Genomic DNA, 23,943 nt, shown 5'->3' on the forward strand with positions numbered 1-23,943 from the left:
CGCAACCCTCGGTCATGCCGGGCGTGATAACAGGTAATATATTCAGTATAATGACAATGATTTTTTAATAATAGATTTTTTTCTAATACAGCTGTATCACAATAACAAATTAAGTAAGTTAACTTTCTCTTAGAATTTAAATTATTTAAATAATTTCTTAGTTTAAAAGAAAAAGAGAATAAGATAGATAATAAAGAGCAGGAAATACAGTGGTTTTCAACAGCTGGAGGACCTCGTTATTTACGATAATATTCGAGAAGTCAGCGTGAAGGGGCATTGAAAGAACAGCCGGTATGTTTCAGGTAAAGCTGAAGTTAGTTTAGGGTTCTTTTCTTAAACGTAAAAAATATTGCATTGTAATTGTTACATTTTAAATGTTATTTAAGTATTTTAAAACATATTTATTTATCTATTGCCCCACCTTCGGTTCTCTGTAACTTATAAGCCCCTCATTTCATGTGTCGCCAAACATTGTGTGGGTCAGTAGCTTGTTTGAGTACACGAGTGCTGCCTGAAAGGCATATGAACAGAACTAGGTGTCGCTACTGAAGTGGTATAGGGAAAGAATTTTCACTTGCGATGGTAAGCTTATTTACCAGGCCAACACCGCAATTATTTAAATATTAGACAAAATTTTTGTCATTGCCTAAGAGCTATTACCAAGTTATTATAAAAAAGTGAATTTCGGTTGTTAAATACGTATTAGTAGTTTTCATTGTAGTAGTGTTGCTTAAGGTTGGGTTTAACTTGAACTTAATTAGGCTATATTTAAGCCTTGTTGTTAAAGCCAAATTTGTAATAGTATTAGCGTTTAAAATGAGTGATACTAATGTAAAACAAACAAACAAAAAAAAAAAAACATATTGTTACGTTTGAATTGAATGTTTTTATTCTGTACTGAAATATTACAGGTGTATATTAGAATGGCCTTAGAAGTATTTAAATGAGAACGAACGTGATGTTTTATCTGTGACTGATAATATGATAATAATTTGTGTGAGTGTAAAGAAAGACACAAACTTAAACTTAAGAGAAAGTTAAAATATGTGGATTTCCTTTCTTAGTTTTCTAATAAGTTTAAGTTTGTTAACAAAGTAAAAAGTAATTATTAGTTGTAATTTTAGGGACTAAATTTACTTAATGTTTTGGGACAAAAAGGGAATTGTTGGTACATTTCACCTACCTGTTTTGTAAACTAAAACTATTAAAGAAAATTTTTTTAAAATCTTAGTCAGCCCTTATCAGTCATATAGTTATCAAACATTCTCTTAAATTTGCTTAAATATACTACCTCCACAATGTCCAAAGGCAACTCATTCTAAAGGCCAGCTACTCTGTTAAAAAAATAATGCTGTCTTTGCTAAAGATTGCTTCTTCCCTGACAAAATTTATATTTGTGTCCCCTACTCCTATTAATTGTAAGTATGAAAAAGGTGATACATCAAGACTATCAATTCCATTTACAGTCTTAAATACTTCCATCAGATTTCCTCTAATTCTTTGTGGCCTCCCCTTTTATGACAATTCCTCCATTCCAGGCACCTTTTTAGTAACTCTGCTCTAAACCTTTTCCAACAATTCAGTGCCTTTCATTAGGTAAGGAGTCCAACACTGAACATAATTGGCCTCACCAATGACCTATACAAATGAAATAACCTCTTTAGACTTGTATCTAATATTTCTGTAGGAACAATCTAAAATTCTCTTGGGCTTACTGTTAGCAACATTGCACTGCTTGGATGGCTTAAAAGATTGATCAACTATTACACCAAGACCCATTTCTTATATGACACTTTTAAGGTTATTCCCATCTAAATTATAATTCAAATTATGGTAACTCTTATGCACCATTGTTTGGTTTTTATGGGGGCCAAATTCTTTACAGTATATATCTGTGACTTATTAGCAATACATTTGGACAATAAACAAATAACACACAATTCACTTGTTTTAGAAATAAAATAAAACAAGTCAAATGTTTGCTCAAAAATTTGTTACACTATTAGTTATCACAGTTGTATCGAGAACTTTGAATAACTGTCTTTTTTCTTTTTTGTCAAAGTTCACAAAAATGGTTTCAATTAACTTAAATACCCTTTGACAAGACAGGTTATTCTCTTTCACTCTGTTACCACAATATATAATTAGTGAAAAATTCACTCACTTTACCCTATGGATTACTAAAGTTGCATACAGGGCTTTAAATATTTCTTTTACATCAAAAGATCACATGAACTAGTTCAGTAAGTGTAGAATCTAATTGAAAAAAACAAATTCTCCTGTACTTTGTTTATTACAGTACATTCTGTAATTATAACCCTTTAGAAGCTGCCACTGTATACTCTATATAGCTAACATTATAAATACAGACCAGACTTATCTCTTTCCCAAACTTTGCCTTACTTTCACTAACTTGTGAGAATGTGGTTGCCTGTATATACAGTTTTTGGTCTGTTTATTCAAGAAAGGATATTGACTGTTGACTTAGTGGAGAGGGTTCAGAGAAGGACTACTGTGATGATTCTGAGAGGGTGGAAGGTTATTTCATAGGGATAGGTTAAGATCTTAACTTCCTTTGATATTAAAGTTTACTACATTCTCTAAGGAACGGATAGGGTACAAGTAAGTCTGATTTCAGAGTACTGTAAACTGAAGATAGTAGGAGAAGAAGTAACAAGTTTAAGATTTGTAAAAGATGAGTTGGTTGCAGTTTAGACCATTTTATTTTATTTAACAGGTTTATTGGCTTATGAAATAAGTTTTCAGCAGTATTGGAGTCCAACACTGAACATGAGTTTGAGAGATAAATTGACAAGTTCCTGCAAGATAAAGGGTGGGTTTAAAGTTTCACTAAAGGACAAATGTGCAAAAAATACTTTGAAGGACCAAACAGCTTATTGCTGCTGTTATGTTATTGATAATGAGCATCTATAGTTCTATATTAACAGTGTGCAAAAACTCAAGCATTTAAACAGTAGGAATATTTACAGGCCTTTTTCTGTAAAAAATTACTGCATTCATGCAAGTTGTATTCAATGAGCTAGGCAAGTGTTAAGTATTTTGAGTTGAAGTTTTTAAAAATGTTTTTTAAAAAGAAACCTAAAAATTAGTTTTATAGGAACATTTTAATTTCAGATCACCTTTTGTAGGCCTCTATGTGTGTGTGTGAATGATAAAACATAATCCTGTATGCAAATTGTATAAGAATTTCAAAATGTTAACAAATCTGAAAATATTGGAATCATTCCTGAATGTTAACTGACACATGTAGAAAAGAATTTTACTCAAATTTAATCAGTTAGAATAACCACTGGCTGAATTTTTAATTTGCAGAAATCATAAGATTTACTAGAGGCAGTGAAATAAAGATAAATGATTAATTTTGGATATTGCCACTTTTAGTAAATTTTAAGCATTAATAAGGTGTGAAGATATATTATTGTACTGTTCATTGCTGTTAGTGTGAAGTTTTAAGGTATAATAAATATATATCATTCATTATTTTCTGATATTCAACATGGTTTCACTGAGGAAAATTTTGCCTTAAAAATATTTTGACATTCTTTGAAAAGGTTACTGTCTATGTAGCTGAGGGTAGGGTTGTAGATTTGGTATATCTGGATTTTCAGAAAGCTGTTGACAAGGTGCCACTAAAGAGGCTTGTTAAAATATGATCTCCATAGGTGTAGGGGATAAGTTAATTAATCAGATATAAGAATGGATGGATGGAACAAAGCAGAATAAAGGGTTGTTATGGAGTTCAGTCAAACTGGATTAATGTTACAAGTGGGGCATCTCAGTCTTAGGACCTATTCTCTTTTTAGTTTACATCAATGACACAGATGAAGGAATAGTCAATAAATTATTTAAATTTGTAGATATTAAGGTCTTGGGTGTTTCTAGCTGTGAAGAGGATGCTGCTGATTTACAAAAGGATTTAGATCATTTACTGAGTTGAGCATGGATAGTAGATGGGTTTTAATTATGTAAATGCAAGGTAAATGTTAGATATGTAGGAGCATTCATTTTAAGTTTAATGCAAGTTTTTGAGTGAGGCCTAATTAGTGGCTTATATAGAATTACCTCTTTTTGATTGTGCTGCATACATCTAAATATACTCTTAAAAGTATAATCATTTTATTACTAGCAAGATAGCACTGTTTTAATAGTTTGAATGACTTATCCATCATTATTCAAAAACATTTTTCTTCATTATGTTGTTGAATAAGTTTCTATCTGTATTTAAATGTGTAGCACTGGATTTGACATTTGGATTATTGGAAACCTCAACAATAAAATCTAGGTATTGTGTTTCAATATCACCATAAAAAATACCAATTCTTTCTTTGCAGCTCTTGTAACTGTCTGTTGTGCATGTGGTAAAGTATGTTTGTAGTTTGGTAATTTAAAAACTAAAGATTTATGTGGAGATAGGTTCCACATTGTTTTTAACTTTTGTTAGTGAATACAATTTTCCAAAAATTACAAGATTGCATTTAATACCAAAAGTAAAAATTTTAAGAGTAATAGCAAAATTTGATACTATAATGACAAAATGTGAATTATCTGTAAAATGAATAATAATTTTAAAAGAAAGTATTAACCATTTGTTCAGGATATGCATTGTAAAGTCTCAATATAGTAATGCAGTAAAACCTGTCTAGGCCAGAAACTGCATAGGGCAGAAACCTGTAGAAGCTGGAAATATCAATATTTTGCAGCATTATCTTAAGATTTCTCTTATAAAAGGCCCTCTATATGGCAGAACCTGTGTAAAGCACATGGAAAACTATCTTTCACCTACCTTATCTATCAACATGGAGGATTAGAACTTGAGTAAGGTGGAAAAAACGTTTTTGATTAAATATTAATTTTTTATGCAATTAATTTCTTTAAATATTAATAAATTCTTGTTTATATATTAATAAATTCTCAAACATTTTGTTACAGTAAGTTTTGGTTAAATATATTCTGTTCTTTTCTTTGTCATTGTTGTTCCAGAGGTGGCTATTCAAAAGAATGATTGACTGTACTTTTGGTTGCATTTGCTGATGGAAAAACTAGAGAAACCATGGGTAACAGGTAAAAGTGGAAATCTGCACTGTTTCAAAAATTTAAGAAGGAATCAACTTCCTGTGGAATGGAAATCAAATAATAAAGTGTGGATGACAGGTGCTATATTTGAGGAATTTTTGAACAAATTAAACAAAAGAATGGAACATGAATATAGGAATATTCTACTTTTCCTAGATAATGCAACTTGTCACCCAAAAGCTCAACTTTCAAATGTTTGTTTAGTCTTTCTACCTCCATGTACAACATTAGTTCTACAACTACTAGGTAAAATGGAATTATACAGTGTATAAAATTGAAATAGAGAAAACTGATGCTTCAGCCTGTTATTACAAATATGGATGACTGTAAGAGAGCATCTGAAGTAACCATGAAAATTGATGTATCGGATGCAATTGCATTTTTAAGTCATTCAATCAAATACGTAATAAAGTGCTTTCGAAACTGTGGATTTATTCTTGATAATGGCAGAGATTGTGGAGAAGTTGTTTGTTATGACGATTCTAGTGAAGTCCAAACTCTGATTGAGAAAATTGATGCAGATGATTCTTTGAACGTGGAAAGTATTGCAAATGTTGACAAAAATGTTTTAATAGAAACAGGTGAAATTGATTTAAAATCTATAATAGAAACAAGATGGTAACAGTGTGAGAAATTCAGAAGATGAACAAAATGGAAAAGATAGTGAGGAAATAGAAATTCTTACTTCCTTGCAAGTGTTAAGTTGTATCAATGCTCTACAATTGTATGCAAAAATGAAGGGGTAAAATGAACTTCATGAAAAGGCTGTTGAATTGGCATTCTATTTTAACTGCATGAGAAAGCCCATTAGAAAAAAAGAAACAATTGAAATTGGACACTTTCTTCAAATAAATTTGAATGTCTCACTTCCCTTGAGTCAAGCAAGTATAACATTTTGCTCAAAAAGTATATATAATTAAGGAAATGCATGTTTTTTACTCAGTCCTGTGTGATTCTGCCTTAGACAGGTTTTACTGTATTAGGTTTGAGCCCATTATTTATAAATAATGGAATTAGAAATTCCATTCAATTCAAGTGCAGGTACAGATGCTCAAACTGACAGCTTTTCACTTCTTAACAGAACAGTATATATTTAGTTGGACAAAGTGTCTTGGTGATCTACCTTTTCACATATATTTTACTTTTTGAACACTTACTGTTTATAGTCTAGTTTTATTTTGGCTGTAGGTGTTTTAGTTCTCTTTTTCCCTGTTGTTGTGTGAATGAAATACATTAAATATATATTCTCCAAATAGTTAATAATTCAGTGCATTTAGCTTCAATTAAAACAGCTACTTTTGGACATCTTTTCTAAGCAGCTTAACATTATAAATAAATATAAAATAATTTATGCCTATGCCACATGTGTGTTTAATTATTTAATTGGTGCATGAATTACTAGTGGCTAAGTTTTAAAGCATCAGTTTCATGTGATTTGGATGAACCAGATATACATGTACAAGTTTTGGTCTGTTCCAGAGTCTGAAGCATGTACTCAGGTCAAAACTGAGCATTCTGTATATTTTTGATAATTTGTGGAATTGTTTAAAAGATAATGCAAATAATTATATAACTTTTAAAATCTAAAGTTTATATTGCTAAGTAATTACATTTATACATACATGTGTGTGTGTGTGTGTGTATATATATATATATATATATATATATATATATATATATATATATATATATATACATATATACATGCATCTGTAACTGTATATCACATTTCATTCTTGCTGTTCAAAGTATTCAAAACTTTTAATACAAATGAAGTTTGTGATATGTAATAAATTACATATTAATTATAAGATAGCACAGGACAACTTTTTGAGTATTTAACTTTGTGAAAAGAAAAGTAATTAGGTGGTTCTGAAGAAATAGTAAATTTTCCATTTTGTTCATTAGGAATTTATCCTTTCTATCAAAAGGAACACCATAAGGTTTTTTAAGCACCTGTAGGAAACCACAAAGCAATTTCTGTTACATTGTAATTACAGAATATTTAAACCAATGTATGATAGTTAATTTAATTGAACCATTATGTAATGAATATGGGTGTTATGGTATGAATTTATTTCTCAGAAACCCATTCTTTATTATTGTCTTTGTTTGTGTTCTCGAGGATGTTCTGTTGTTGTTAGACACATTTGGCTCTCAGTTACCAGTCTGGATTAAGAGTGTGAAAGGTTTCATAAAAAAATTGTTCTCCATTTGGAAAGTTTATCCATGCAAATGCTAAATTAGTGCTAATAGCCTTGTTAGATTTGTTTTACCATTACATTTTCTGAAAGTAGACTGATTACAGATTTAATATATGTGGTGTTTGAGAGAGATTGACTGTAGTGCCTCCATTAACATTTTTTCATTGCTGAAGTTAGGTTCTATAAATTCTTCAGTCTAGGTTTCTCTGGAGGGATATATTCAGTTTAAGTGTTACTGTCTTACTGATAAATGTATGTTTTTATAAATCATGCTACTTTTATTGCATGCTGACAAATATGCTGTGATAAGACTGTACACAACTGGACAGAGGAGAGCATGGGCTAAAAACACCCTTGGAGTGAAATCATAACCTTAATTATTAGTTTTAAACTTTAACTTTGAAGCCAAATCCTTTGTTCATTGTTCTATGATCTTTATATTTACATATATGCATAATTTTTATTCAGCTTCGATAAAATAGTTTTTTTTTTATTCCCCTAAGAATTAAAGCAGAAATGCTTTTATTATACAAGCTTTTTAAAACAAAAAGCTATGATAATAAATCAAACATGTTTTGTAATGGATTACATTCTTAGATGTTTTTGTGAGATCCTAGTTTATGAAAAGTTAACTGAGAAACAGGATATTTTGCTTAATATATGTGAACAACATAAAGCAAATGTTATTCATAAATTGTAATATGAGATGTGAATAAGTGTAAAAATTCCATATTATTTTACGTAAAATACAGAACTTGTCCTGCACACTCATATGTAGAAACACAATACTTTAGAGGTATATCTTGATATAGATTAATTTTGTTCGCTTTAAACAAACTGTCTAGAATGTAAACACAGAAGTTAATATTGTAGGCTAAATAAATACAGTGGTAAGAGTTTATTTACATTTTTGCAGGGGATAAGTGAGGTAATGAAACTGGTGCAGAATGAACTGGCATTTCATAAAAAATTCTTTAAATGCTTGTGTTAACTAGTAACCTTATTTGTTTGTTGCTTAGATCATTACACGTACAAGAAATAAATTCATTATGTATTATTAATACTGTGTAATAAGTAATTTTATATAAATATTTGTTATATGTATGCTGAACCTATCTTGAAACCCAAAACCCAAAATGTGTTTGTTTATTTTTAGCCTCATCTGTCTTTATTGAAAGTAGTGCTATTTCTTGGATCTTTTGTACATGTTTCACATTCAACTGCCTGAATTTCTTCTCTGACAACAACTTATAAATTTGCCTAAATTATAAATTAGCATGACCCTAGTCATGAAAGAGGACCAAGGAGGTTGGGGAGATTCTCCTCAAGATAATAATCCCATTCAGTTACCCCAGACTACTGCAGAATCCAATTCCAATCCAGTGAGTATTTTCAATATGTGATGTAATGTTTTTTTCACTTATACATAAGAATGCATGAACCTTGACTGCATACTTTGCTAATGCTAAAAAATAAAATGTTGGTATTTAGTTACAATGTGCATGAATACTGGTTCCAATGAAGATAAGTTTATTACTTTATGGTTTAAAACTTGCTTAAATAAGATACGTTAATAAAAATAGGTTATTAACAACACAGGTTTTTAATATTTAATTTTTTTAAAAAATACACATGAGCTAATCAAGTAAAATGTATATATCAATATTACTGTTTTGGAAGACAAAAGATATTGATAGTGTGTATTTTAATCAAGTACTTGCACAACCTCTAAATGAAAAGTTTGGAAAAGTACATGTAAGTGATAAAAATCATGAAAATTTGTTTTTGTTAACTCTTTGTTTGGTTTAAGTTAGATCTATATTGCAAGTTTTTTTAAATGTTTCTTTTAAAATATCACAAATAGGTTTTAAAATCTTTGAAATGTGTGTGTGGGAATACTATGCAACACTTTATAAAGTAGAATCATAATTACAAGAAAAATGAAAATATGTGAAGTTTTTGTAAGCTTATTAGAAATGTGAAATATTAATTTTGCAAATAGTTTTCTGTGCTATCTTATGAAATTTTCTAAATTTATTTCTAAACAGTATCAACAAGACTAGATAAAACAATGACCAAAGTCACATTTAGAGGACATCTATTTTATTCTGTTTAATCTGTCTGTAGCCACCAGATGAAAATGAATTGAATAAAGAACGAGATGTAGACAACCAAAAACAGTCTGAAGGTCAGGAACCAGATTTTCCCCATGCTGAGTTAGCTAGACTGGATGAGATGATAAATAGGCCTCGATGGGTTGTTCCTGTGTTACCAAAAGGAGAATTAGAAATACTTTTAGATGCTTCAATTGAACTCTGTAAAAAAGGTAAGTAAACAAGAAACATGTAACAAGTTTTGTTAAAAGTATATTTTTATTGCAATTAAATATTTAATTGTACTTAAAACATTTACCACAGGAATCAATGTGAAATAAGATTTTTGGTGAACCCAGTGGTTGGATTGTACATTTTTAAAAATAATATCCATATTTATCTCAAGTCTTCATATCATATGTATCTTTAAAAAATTGCAGTTTAAGTGAGCATATACCATAAAGCTGGGAGTGTGTGTGTGTGTTATAGTCTGTTTATACATTACTATGACATGTGCAAATTAATTAGCATTAATTTGCACTGACTAGTAACTTTATTAGGATCTTCACTTAATGAGTTGGACCAGTGTTTCCATTGATAATAACTTGGCATACAGCATGTCATAGAATGTGTAAGATGTACCTAAATTACATTCAGTTTTGTAATCGGTGACTTTAGGTAGCATCAGTATGCACATATACAAATGCACATGTATTCTGCTCTTGAAAAAACTTCATAACATTGTATGATGAATGTAATTACTAAAGCTTCAAAAAACAATTGTAAAAATAATTATACCAAAGATATTTTGGCTAAGCCAGCAGTTTGAGAAACTATTAATACTAGTAGGCTTATGAAGAAAAATAACAGATTTAATATTTAAATTTACACAGATGTTGACAAAGAATCAAACCAACATAAAAGTGCAATTCTTCAGAATGTACATAAGCAGATCTCAGCAATTAATTTTTATCAATATAATTAATTATCCATCAGCATAAATTACCGTGATCATTGCTACATGAAATACTGATTAATTAGATTTACAACTAAATATTTTAATGTATTGTAACTAATAAACTGATTGAAATTAGTATTTCTGATTATTACTGTTTTTGACCATTTAAACTGTACAATTCTTGTGTGATGATAATCAATTAATTAAATGTAATAAGCCTGACAATTAATCAATTATTAAATTTCAGTGATAGGCCAACTTTATACTTCAACCACTGTAATTGTGGTATTATGTAACTATTATTGGATGCATACAAATGTTGTGTGTGGAAAGAAGGGCTCAAACTTTGAATTTCTGATAATTTTCAATAATTTTATTAAAGTTATTTTGCAGTTTAAGTTTTGGTGGAAAAAATTACACATGACAAATGAAAATCGAAGTTTTAAAGGGTTTAAAAATTGAGGCTGTTTATGTAGGGTAAGAAAATAGTACATAAACCTAAAACATTAATGTAAAGCCTAATCTATTTGATTTACCACGTGTTACTAAGTTGTATTGATTTTGAGAATTCCACTCCTCTTCAGTAACCCTGCACAAGGACAAAGTGAATAAGATAAGGCTTCATATAATGGTGGAGTGTATATGTTTTAAAATGTCTTTTACATTGTTACTTGACACATGCAAGTTGTTTGATGGTATGATAACATTGCATTTATACATTTACACTTACTGTTGTTTTGTTAATTCTGCTTCAGTTTAAGTGGGATCTGTATTGCAAACTGGTTTCAGTATAATTCTAATAATGTTTTGAATATGTGAATTCTGAAATTCTGAAGAAATTGTGGCAATACAAACACAAGAGTTCAGTGTGATAATGAAATTAATATTAGTGTACAAAATAATTTTTAATAAGAACTTAGCTTTAAATACATCTGAAAAAGCAAGTGGCCTCTTTTGATTTTACAGTAGAACTTTGATTAGTGGGCACTGTGCATTAAGGGCAGATCTTTTCAGTCTGCCTTTTTTTTTTCTACTATTTGTAACCAAAACAAGTATTGCAATAAGTTATGTTGATATTCTGAATTAAGGGCAGTGTCTTTAGTCCTGTTCTTTTTACAGGCATTTGATAAATTATGTTTATACAGTATACTGCCAAACTTCAAACATTCCAGAAAGATAACCAATACTCAAACATGCTCTGAACCATATATTGTAATAAATGTTTTCACAGATTCGGAGTGCAGTCTTATTACTCTCATTGTAAACATTATAGGATACATAAGCTGATACATTTCACATTGTGTTCTTGGAGCAGAAGCCAGCATGTTTCTGTGCATGTGCTTTGTTACCCTCAACAGTATTATATTACAGTATCACATAAACAGTCATGACACAAGCAGTGATTTGTTGCTTTATCTTTACTAGATTTCTACTTCAGTCATTAACAGTAAAATAAACACAGAAAATAAATATGAAATGTTTAACAGTGTAAACTCTGAAGAGAAGTACTTTGAAATTTAATGACCAATGAAAGAGAACAAAATGAGCACAACTAATCCACCTTCTGAGTCTTCCTGTTGACAATGCTGCATATTGTTGCAATGTGCAATTCGCAAACATCCATGTCTTGCATGCACAGAAAACAAAAAGGTTTCATGGAATTCTGCATTATTTTGTAGTGGGCTTTAGCACCATATATTTTCTGGTTTGTATTATGAGCCTTAACCTACATCTTAATCCCTGGGGATTTGTGCTTTCACTTTGGCACAGGTGACTGGCTTTTTCTCACTACTGCCAAATAGTAGTTGGCTTGCCTTACCTGCCAGGTCCTTCTTGAAGCTGCTTGAGTTGACTGGTTGTTTATGTCAGAGAAGTCCTTCCTTCATTTTACCCAGTACCTCATATGTTTGGGTGTTTTCTTCCGATACCAATCTCAGTATGGTCTAACCTTTTTCTCTCCTGCTCTGTTCTGTTGTACTCTTTACTTTTTGCTAATGAGGTTCTATCACTTTTGTGGATGTGGTTTCCAATGATTTCTCTCATACTCCTCAGTTGGGCTCATGATCCCTTCAATGAGTTTCCATGACAAACAGACCCTTGCTCAGATCCTATGGTTTTTCCCATCACCCTGGCTTGCTTTCTTTAGGATTTCCCATTACCATCTATTTATTCCCTGGCATCCCTCTTCTCCCAGGGATTCTGCTCCCTTTGCACTTATCAGTTGAGCTCATCATTTAATTTAGTAGGCTTATTCCCCTTTGTTACCTTCCCAACATATGTTATTTCATGTTACCTCTCATCCAATCCACCATCTCATCTTTTGTCTTGATCAGAGTTTGGAGGAGATTCTGCAGTTGGGCAGGTGGACAATCACTCAAATGTTCATTTTCATCATGCCACTGTTTTTGCATCATCTACCACCTGTGGCTGTACATCACACATTGGTGTGGCCCATGACACTAGGTAAGGCTTTATTGATACTTTCTTTTCTTTCCTGGGGCATTTGTGTTGAGTTTAGTCTCTTGGATCCCATTCTAAGCATGTGGTGTCTTACAAAGTATTCTCTCTTATATGCTGTATTGATTTATGTTCTTTTCATACCTATAAAAGCTTTCCTTTTGATAGGGGTTTCACAAGGTCACTGAAGGGTCAATAACCTTGTGATTTCTACTTCATAAATAAATGGATGACATGGGTAAAGCAGAAGAGGGTAACTGCCCATCCCTTCCTTGGCTTTATTGAAAAAATATGTATTGTTTGCTCTTCAAAATAGGGATTTGTGATCACCCATTGCATTGTTTTAGGTGTATCAATTTCTCCAGATTATATGCTGTGTGTGGTAATATGTGAAGGGGGGGAAAGAATCCTGGTGGTTAAAGGGTCCAACTCCAACACATCACTTTGGCCTTGAATTCCTGTAAACGGGTGGTCTTGGGGTGACCCCCCCCCCCCAAGGATCAATTGATTAGTCCATTTGGGCCAGGGTCAACTGAGTACCAGCGTAGGACGTCCACAACGGGTGTTGTGGATATTGTGTCTGACACTGGTTTTCGGGTATATTGCTCACGAAACCCTGGTGTTGCTGCAGTACCCTTAAGGCACTATAGTGCATCCCCTTGTAGGGCTCCATGGTGGGTGTGGTCTGTGGGCACCGAAAAGTTTTCTATTTATTATGATTACTCCTAAAACAAAAATATAACACAACTTGAAACCATCAAGAAAAACCCGACTACTGGAAAATGATCATGCATTGATGAATCTGTACAGCCTAACTCACCACTTGAATTTGTCCCGTGATTCCTAATTTTGCATTCCTTAAATGACAAACCTCTAGGGCAGATGTCCCCATTTTTTATTCAAAAGGGCTTAGAAGGGCTTGCTGGCTACCCTAAATTGGTAAAAAAGCTAAGTTTGGGTGACATCTTAGTGGAAACATCTTCATCACAGCATTCCAAACTACTCCTGGCATCAAAGGCCTTGGGGGACATACCATTGAAGTTACTCCTCATTCCACTTTGAATACTTCCAGAGGAGTCATAGTTGAAAGTTATTTAAGAACTCTTCCTGAATCAGAGATCCTTGCAGGTGTTGCCAGCCAAGGTGTCACAGCAGTATGCGGAATCTTCACTTGAAAAGATGGAATTCTGGAACCAACAAATGTTCTAATACTAACATTTACTGTATCATGTCCTCCCACCACAATAAAAGCAGGTTATCTGAATTGTAAGGTGCAACCTTATATTCCAGATCCTGTACAATGTTTCCATTGTCAATGGTTTGGTCATTCAAAACAATCTTGCCTTGGTTCCTTGACCTGTGACTGTTGTGGTGGTGAAGACCATAATGCCACCAAATGCCAACTTGAACCACATTGTATAAACTGTTATGGTATGCATCCTTCTTATTTTACCTCTTGCCCTAAATGGGTAGAAGAAAAAGAAGTACAACGTCTCAAGACAGTTAACAATCTCACTTACACAGAGGCTTGAAAATTATTATTACCAATTCTGACCATAACTTATACTGCTGTAACCCATTCTACTACTACAGTAGGAGTCCAAACAGACCTTACCCTATCCCCTACATAATCTTCACCAGCAAATCTTAATGAAACACTTCCCAAAATCAACACAGTTCATGAATAGTGTCTACTTCCATCTCTGTCCTGACAGCACCTTCCAGTCATTGCTGAACTTCACCTACTTCAAGTCAAAATGTTTCCATGGGGTTTCCTCCTCTTGATACCCCAAAACTTAAACAACTCGTCTGTACCCTCAATCATTAGCACATGTCGTTGACCACACTCTTGGAGGCTGTAGCCATCCGTGTCTCTTTGAGTCGTACCATCACTATTTGCTCTCTATACCTTACACCTGAAATGAATTATAATCATTCAGAACTCGATACCATAATTGAGCAATTGCCTACCCCCATTTTAATCTTGGGAGATTTCTATGGGCATAATCCCCTCTGGGGTGGCTCCCGTATTGATATGAGAGGGCGCGTCATAGAGCATTTGCTCCTGAACCACAACCTGGTTGTATTCAATACTGGCTCTTACACATATTTTCATGCACCTAGTCAGTCATTTACAGCTACAGATCTTTCTGTTCCCCTTTGCTACTCACTCACTTTTCCTGGGAGGTTGATATTAATACGCAAGGTAGTGATCATTTTCCCATAATCTTACGAGAGATTGGCCATGATCAGTACCACCCAACCCATAAACCTTGGTGGAAGTTGGTTCAGGCCAACTGGCCTTCTTTCACTACTCTCTCAGAACTTGATCCTGCCATCTTATGTAAATCATCCACAGATGGTTGTATAGCAGCAGTAACCAACAGTATTATACAAGCTGCTACTCAATGCATCCCCAAAACCTTGACATGTTCCCTACTGCATCCCTGCCCTTGGTAGAATTCTGCCTGTTCTATAACACGGAAAACTCAGAAGTGTGCTTGGGATAAATTTCGAAGATACCCCGTGCCCTCAAACTGCATTGCATTTCAGCAAGCCCGTGCACACGCGCTCGGCAAGTTAGATGTCAAAGCCAGAAGGAATCTTGGATTAAATACACCTCCAACATTTCTTCAACTACCAGCACAAAAGTTATATGAGATAAGATCCAGAGGGTGAGTGGAAGATGTACTTCTGCCCCCCTGTCTATCTTAATATCTGATAGCCATGAAGTTGCAGATGCACAGAGCATTGTCAATACTCTTTGGGACTTCTTCTCTCATGTATCTAGTCTTTCAAACTTATCCCATTCCTTTTTAGCCATTAAAACACAGGTGGAGCATCTGCCTCTTGCCTTTTCAACTAACCATTCCTATGACTACAATCACCCTCTTACACTGATGGAACTCAAACTTGCTATTCATTGGTCTGGCAATACATCAGTCGGACCTGATGATATACATTATGAGATGTTACGCCACCTCTCCCAGAACTCTTACTATTCTCCTAGCTGTCTTTAATCGGATATAGCAGGAAAATGTCTATCCAAATGCTTGGCAACAAGCTATCGTTCTCCCTATTCTGAAACCTGGGAAGGATCCAACGATTCCTTCAAATTACTATCCCATTGCTTTGACAAGTTGTCTCAGTAAGATCTTAGAGAGGATGATCAATGCCCGCCTCATTTGGTTTCTTGAATCTAATAACCTCCTCTCACCTATTTGGTGTGGGTTCTGAAGAGAACACTCTACGATAGACCACTTAATTTGCCTTGAAACATCAGTCAGAGACGTCTTTTTAAGGCGACAACATCTTGTTACTGTTTTTTGTTTTTTGTTTAAAGAAAGCTTACGATACAACATGGAGATATGGCATCTTACGAGACCTTCACTCGTATGGATTGAGTGGAAACTTAACTCTTTTCATCCAGCAAATCTTAATGAAGTGCCGATTTCAAGTCGGTGTGGGCTCAACACTTTCTCATTTTTTCCCACAGGAACTTGGAGTCCCTCAGGGCTGTATTCTAAGTGTCACTCTTTTCATTATAAAGATTAATGCCATCAGTGAACAGCTACCCCCTACAGTTGCAAATGGTCTTTTTTGTTGATGACTTTCACATCTCATGTCAGTCATCAAACATGAGGTTTACTGAATGGCAGCTACAAACTGCAATCAATCAAATACTGAAGTGGACCCATGGCAAATGGTTTTAAACTTTCTCTCTCTAAAACCATGTGTATACATTCCTGCTGCAAACGGGGAATCCACTCAGATCCAGAACTCCGTCTTGATGATGTTGTACTTCCTGTCATCCCTGAGGCAAAATTCTTAGGTCTTATATTTGATTGTAAATTAAATTTTATATCGCACATCAAGCAACTTCGTATCAAATGTCTAAAATTATTGAACATTCTCTGTGTCCTCTCTTCTATTTTGGGAGCAGATCGATACTCCATGCTCAAAATGTATCGTGCCCTCGTCCGATCCAAACTCGACTATGGGTCTGTGGTTTATGGTTCTTCCAGAACCTTAGCACTAAAAATGTTGGATCCTGTCCATCACCAGGGGCATTGGCTTTGCATTGGAGCTTTTCATACTTCTCCCGTGCAAATTCTGTATGTGGAATCTCATGAAACCCTCTATGTATTTGTCATTTGCAACTGTCTCTAATGTATGCTTCCAAACTTCGATCCTTACCACAGCATCCTGCCTGGAGTAGTGTTTTCCAACCACAATAGACCACACTTTCTAAAAACAGAAAATCTGCCATTGTTCTTTTATATCTCCGCATCTAGGCACAATTAGAAGATTTGGATTTATCCTTGAATAACATTGCAGTTTTTTCAAATCAACCTATTCCACTATGGCAAATTACTGTCCCCAATTGTAACCTATCTTTGAGTCATCTGAGGAAAGCAGATACACCCAATTGGAAATATTGCTCTTTCTTTGCTAAACATCTTTCATATGATCCATCCATTCCTATATATACAGATGGTTCCCAATCGGGTGACTCGGTTGGCTCAGCCATGGTCTGTGACAGTTTGATTGTGGTACACAGACTCTGCCCTACATTTTCTGTTTTTACTGGCGAATTGTATGCCATCTCTCTTGCCCCAAAACATATTGAAATAATTCAATATACAAATTGTACAATATATACGGACTCACTCAACTGTCTATTAGCCCTGGAATCATTCCATGTTAGTCACCACCCTCTTCTCATCAATATCGAAAACAAACTGGCCCATTTTTCTCTCTCATCTGTCTCTGTCCAATTCTTTTGGTGATTTTGGTGACTCAGGTGATGTTGGTATTTGTGGGAATGAGCTGGCCGACAGAGCAGCAAAGTCTGTCTGCTCTGAATCTATCATCCCTGTACCCATTCCATACTGGGACTGTGGTCCAGTTTTCAAATCCAGACTGTACATCAGATGGTAGGGAAGCTGGAATGAGCAACACAATAACAAGCTTTTTCAAATCAAACCTTCTCTTGGTCTTTGGCCCTCTTGCTTCTGTAAGGATCAAGAGAGATTTTTTTGTCAAGGCTACTCATTAGTCACAGTTTTTTAACCCACCACTATCTTTTATCTGGAACTGCTGCATCAATATGTGGTATTCAGATCACAATCATTTACATCTTATTATCATGTCGTCGTTACAACCTAGAATGATGACACCATTTTAAAGATATTTGTAAGGTGGGTTTATCCTTGACTTTGGCCTATGTTATAGGTGATACTGCCCATCTCACTCATGTTTTTACATTTTTAAGGGCTATTGGCCTTTACACTTAATTTAAGGTTTTTTATCGGACTATATAGTGTTTTAGCATGATTTATTTTCCACATTTTAATGTTTTAACATGATTTCTTTTACACATTTCAGTTGTTATTTTGACTTGAACCCAGGACTGGAAAGGCCAACTTCAGGTGACTGACTGCAATTTCGATCTTCATGCTTCAGTCTTCCTGGCAAGTCTTAATTTTACACATTTTAGTTTTCATTTTTCTTTTGAACTGTACCCAGGGCTGGAAAGGCTAGCTTCAGGTGACTGTCAGCAAGGGTACACTTCTTGCTTCAGTCTTCCTGGCAGTTCCTAATTTTACATATTTTACTTTTTGTCTTAATTGCCCTGTACCTATACTGTACCACATCTTGTCTGGCACAGATAGCCTTGTAGCTTTGTGCTAATAAACATTGAATACCTACTTTCCTTCAGATTATTATGCCCCCTATCTTTCTTCCAGTGGAGTATGAGAGTCCTTACCACTTCCCAGTTACAAGTTGCTGGGGTTTTTGACAATGAATGCATTCTGTTGGATGGCTATAATAATTCAGTTCAGAGTATGGCAATGGTGTTCTGCTGGTAAAGATGTACTATCTTCTGAACTTGATGATGCATACAACAGAGTGAGATGTCTCAATGTAATTCACCTCTTCAATTGGGTATCTTCATCCTACCTTCATTTATATGTTGGTACCCCATGAGTTTGTTTTTGGATATTGAGTGAATCAATCAACATAAGTCCTCACAAAATTTTGGGGATCATCCATCATATTCTCTCAGTTCTTTCCTCTGTGTCATGGGTCAGGGAGGGTATAAGTGTGTTGTTTCTATCTCTGTCTTGGACACTCCCTTGTTTTCTCTGGCAATAAGTGATATTTTTTACCTTTTGGATGTTTTGGACCAGTCCCATAATCATGTTGGTTAACTGCATGATATGAACATCCCTTGGATACCAGATGCCACATTCTTGGATCTCTGGCTCAATGCCACTCCTGTACCATGCCTTGGAGTTAGCTGTTTCCTCGTGTCAATGATTTTAGGGCTACTCTTACACAGATGCTGGTACAAACAAAGCAAGGAAGTTTTGGATGTAGTTGATGTACCGAGAATGGTCCACTGTGCCCTCACTATTGGATGCATCCTTCTTTACCCACTTTTTTTCTGTGGGATTGAGTTATTTATTTAGCTGATTGGGATCACTTTCCTGACTTATCTCTCACTTGGATGTGTTCCCTTCCTTTTCCACAATGTTTGTTTATAACTCTTTATGGTGAGAAGATATCTGGTTCAGAAGTGGTGCAGTGTCCCTCCTAAGGTCATCTTTTGGGAAGTACATCTGTTTTTCCCTCACATCATTTCCTCTTTTTCAGTATGGGATTTTAGCTAGTCTTGTGAGTGGAAGCTATAATTTTTTTATACTGAAAATGTATTTCTAATAGGTAATATCTTCTCACACTTTCTACCCTCCTTCCCTCAATGTTTTGGTGCCTATGTCTTTTGCCAAACTTTGATGTGATGGTTTTTGGTAGTGGAGCATAGAGGGAATCACATATTGCTCTCCTCTTGGTGGAGAGATGATGCAATGTAATTTGCATGAGAGACATGTTGGAATCTTTGATCCCAGTAGAGTGCGGGGGGGGGATGCTTGTGTCATGCATTTTAAAAAGTTCACATATCGGGGCAGCCCAAAACAGGAAAAGCTAATCTTGTGAGTGAAGTAGCTATCAGAAATACATTTTTAGTGTAGGAAAATTATAAATTTGCCTTATTTATTGTAATTTTGTTATTTTTTAATCTTCTTTGGAATTTTATGGAATGCTGCTATTTATGCTCTTTGTGCAAAGTTAAGAAAAATGAAGAAGCATGATTGAGTTCCATAAAAATGATGTTCTGTATTTTGCGTATCATACCAACAGAAGGGATGTGCATCGGTTACATTAAAATGATGTTCTGTATTTAACGTATTATACTAATGGAAAGGATATCCATCAGTTCCATAAAAATGATGTTCTGTATCTAATGGAAAGGATGTGCATCAGTTGTATTGATTATTCTCCATAAGAAAGGTTAAATGGAAATCTTTAAACCATAAATGCAGGATTTGATAATATATCAGGTCATCCCTTAAGTAATGTCTGATTTTAGGTTCAGAAAAAGTATTTCAAACACTTTTAAAAATATTTAATCAGTAAAGTATGTTCCATTATTATTAATTACTTCCTGCCAACAATTCACAAGTTTCTTAATGTCACTTCTATAAAATTCTTGGGGTTTGGAGGAAAAGAATGTAGAGAGGGTAGTTTTGACATCTTCATATGTTCCAAGCTCTTTTCCATCAAGATAGTTCTGCAAATTTTGGAATAGGTAATAATCAGATGGGGCAAGGTCTGGAGAATAAGGAGGATGTGGAAGTTTTTCCCAGTCTAGCTCTTCAGTCTTTGTGGATGTGATCCTTGCTGTATGGGGCCGTGCATTATCCTAGTGTAACAGAACACCTTTATGATTTGATCAAAGCAGGCCTCTTTTCTTTCAGTGTAACATTCAGGCACTCTAACTGTTGACAGTAGATGTCTGATGTAATCATTGCATTGAGTGGCAGCAAGTCATAGTGGATCACACCAACAATATTCCACCAAATGTTTAACATGACTTTCCTAGAGTGGAGGTCTGTTTTTGGCCCTGCTTTAGCCAGTTTACCTGCACTGAGCCATTATCTGCAGCATTTAACATTTTTATAATATATCCATTTTTCACCTCCATTTGCTAACCTGTCCAAAAAAGGTGAGTTATGTTCATGAGAATGCAGAGAAGTGCAAATGTCCACTTGTGCTCTAAGGTTGGTTTCTGTCAAATCATGGGGGACTTATTTTTCAAGTTTTGACACCTTTCCAAGCTGTTGCAGATAACGGTGAACTGTTGAATGGGTCAAATTAAGCTTCTGTGCTAGTTCTTCAACTGCTACAGCACAATTTTCATCAAGTGCAGCCAGCAGCAATTTATAATTAAACTCAACAGGACAACCTGAACATGATGCATCACTTAGGCTGTAGTCACCTGATCTGAACTTGTGAAACTAAATTCAATATTTTCTTTCATTGAGAGACTGCACACCATAAACACCTTGAATGTTTTGTGTAGTTTCTGCTATACTGTTGCCTTTTTAAACTCATAAAGCATTATATGTTTAATGTGCTCCTCAAACACATCCATCTTCATAAGGGTTTATTTGATTAATGATCTAAAAAGGGGAGTTGGATTAGTTTCTTTTCTTTCTCTGAACATTTTTATATATGGCTCACTGCATATTTTAGTCTTTAAAGCCTTCTACAATGACAGAAATGATGATGCACTTTTTGTATTAAATTTTCAGACATTAATTATGGGATGACCTGATAGTTGATCAACTATCATTCTACAACTATAGTGTTCTATGAACTTTTAAGAGTTCAGTCATTACTGAATCAGTTAATAGCTGATGAATAGATGCTTAATTTTGCAAGTTCTATGCATTTTTATTTGTAATTTTTGGTCACGTTTATTAAGATTTTATTATTAATTAATATTTCATAACATTTTCAAATAGTAAATTATTAAAACAAGGAATGAGGTGGGCAAACATTTCTTGACACATGTAGTTTCAGTGTTTTGTCACAAAAACGTATATCAGAGATTAAAACAAATAATTAATTTTCTCATTAGCTCTTGCCTTTTAGAAATATTTGAATTTAGTCTTTGTTGTCAAAGAGAAGGTTTATTGTAATAATTTTACTTAAAAAATTTACAGGTTTAGATACAAGGAGTGAATCATGTCAGAGATTCTTCAGGGATGGTCTTACGATATCTTTCACAAAAATACTAACGGATGAAGCAATGAGTGGATGGAAATTTGAGATTCATGTGAGTTTCACTGTTGTTTTTCACCAGTATAAAAACATTAAACAAATGCTGACTGTATATTACCCACAATGGTAAAGTTTTAATAAAATCTAGGAAGTATTTCATATATTTTAACACATACATGCAAAATAGCAACTAGACTTCAATTCTCACCTATCTTTATTTTTTCCCTACTCTGTTCTTTGTCAGTCACCATTGTAACATATTCATGTTAAAATATATGATGTCTTGTATGATAAGTGAATGAACCTAGAAGCAAATGATACTGTTTTGACCTTTCTGTTGGTCATTCTATGCCTTTAGTGAATTGATTTTCCAATTTCAATGCCAGCTTTTTTGAAGATATTCCTAAATACATGCTTTGTTGTAATCCTTTCTCAGAACAGAGTTGATGGTAGTTATTCAAGTTTTCCAAAAGATGTGCTCCTAGAGAGGGTTTGTTCACACATCTAAAAAATAATGTGAATAACGGATACTGGGCTTGTACTGCAAATTCATACACACACACTCGTGTGTGTGTAATCATAACATCTTTTTTTCTGCATGCACTTCAAAGCTTTGCAGATTTACTTAGAACTGAGTGGAATGTTTTTCAGTTTAATAATATCAAGAAATGTGTTATTAAATGTATATATATTACATTATTCTCTTTCTGCTTACTTAAATGAATTTCTCTTTTGAAACAGGTAATTTAGTATGTTTAGTATGTTGCTTCTATCCAGCATCCAGAAAAATAATTGTCATGGGTAAATATGCAGTTATGAGAAAAGAGTAAAATGTTTTTCTTATTATAAAGCATTATGGAAGGGCTGAGAAGAGTAGATTTGTATTTAATAAAAAAGTATGATTCAATTTATACGTGTACAACTATCATGTTTCTAAGATCTTTCTGTTTCTTCTTTCCCTTGCCAATAGCTGTTTGGAAAGGTACAGTTGATGACCAACACTTACTAAATGGATTTGGGATTTTGTAGTTAGAATGATATAAGGTGATTTAATTGACTTGTCATGTAGAAGTGATAATGTTCCATTACATGTACATAAAAATGTGAAAAACATAAACAGGTGGAAGTGGCTTGGAAGCACATGAAATCTTTGTATATGTCAGTAAATGTTTGTATAAAGGAAGTATGTAAGATAGTTATTCCAGAAGCAAGTACCATTTTAAAAAATGTTTGCAGAAGAAAATACATCACTACTTATGATTTAAGTTTTATTCAGTTTATTTTCTCTCTCTTTTTGAACACTACTACATTGTTAACATAATTTTCTGATTTATATCTAACACTTGTTTAGGGTTTTTTACCAACTGATTTTTAATAACATTGCACATATTCTGTTGTTTTATTATTTTTGAAATTACCTAATTATTAAATTGTATAGTCAGAAAGCAGATTTTAACTCATGCCAGCCTAGGAGCAAGATTTCTACTATACTTTAATATTTTAAAAATCACATCAAATGAGATGAAGTGTTTAAAAAGTGCTTAAACAAAATTTAAAATGTTGGTAAAACTATTTAACATGAGATGTGTATTGATTGGGAGGGGAGGGAGAAACAAATTAAACTGTCATGATATTGGTTAGTTATAGTGAATGATTTTTTTATGTATATTACAATCTCTTTTCTTTTGAAAAAATATAATTTCTTATTGTGTCTCTAAGAAGTTGTAAGGAAAACTAAAATAAATTAGATACTTGTTTTTAACACACTAGAAAAGTTACTTCAGTTAAAATATTTTGTAAAATTGAACTGTTTGGAAAGAAATTTTATACTTGGAAAACCATGTGTAAAATCATTCTTTTTTTATTTGACTTTGTGTTTTATACAAATAAAGCTAAAATTAATCAATTTTAAGTTGTGTATCTTTTTTAAAACTATAAATTTATCTTTAAAAGCTAAACAGTTTCCCAGACAATCCACAACTAATTCAGTAGAATATAATTTTAT

General features: G+C 33.5%; 1 protein-coding gene across 1 annotated transcript in view; it reads left to right on the plus strand.

The window, feature by feature from the left end:
- The first annotated feature begins 457 nt into the window (after positions 1–457).
- LOC143240512 (ubiquitin carboxyl-terminal hydrolase 9X-like) overlaps positions 458–23,943 on the plus strand; it is a 144,622-nt gene continuing 121,136 nt past the window's right edge. Inside the window, 4 exon segments of the mRNA XM_076483046.1 lie at positions 458–582; positions 8,455–8,680; positions 9,426–9,624; positions 21,881–21,993. Of these exon segments, the coding sequence (XP_076339161.1) occupies positions 8,576–8,680; positions 9,426–9,624; positions 21,881–21,993 (417 nt within the window). The 5' untranslated portion in view covers positions 458–582; positions 8,455–8,575.

This window comes from Tachypleus tridentatus, chromosome 13 (assembly GCF_004210375.1).
Source record: "Tachypleus tridentatus isolate NWPU-2018 chromosome 13, ASM421037v1, whole genome shotgun sequence".
NCBI classification, from domain to species: Eukaryota; Metazoa; Arthropoda; class Merostomata; order Xiphosura; family Limulidae; genus Tachypleus; species Tachypleus tridentatus.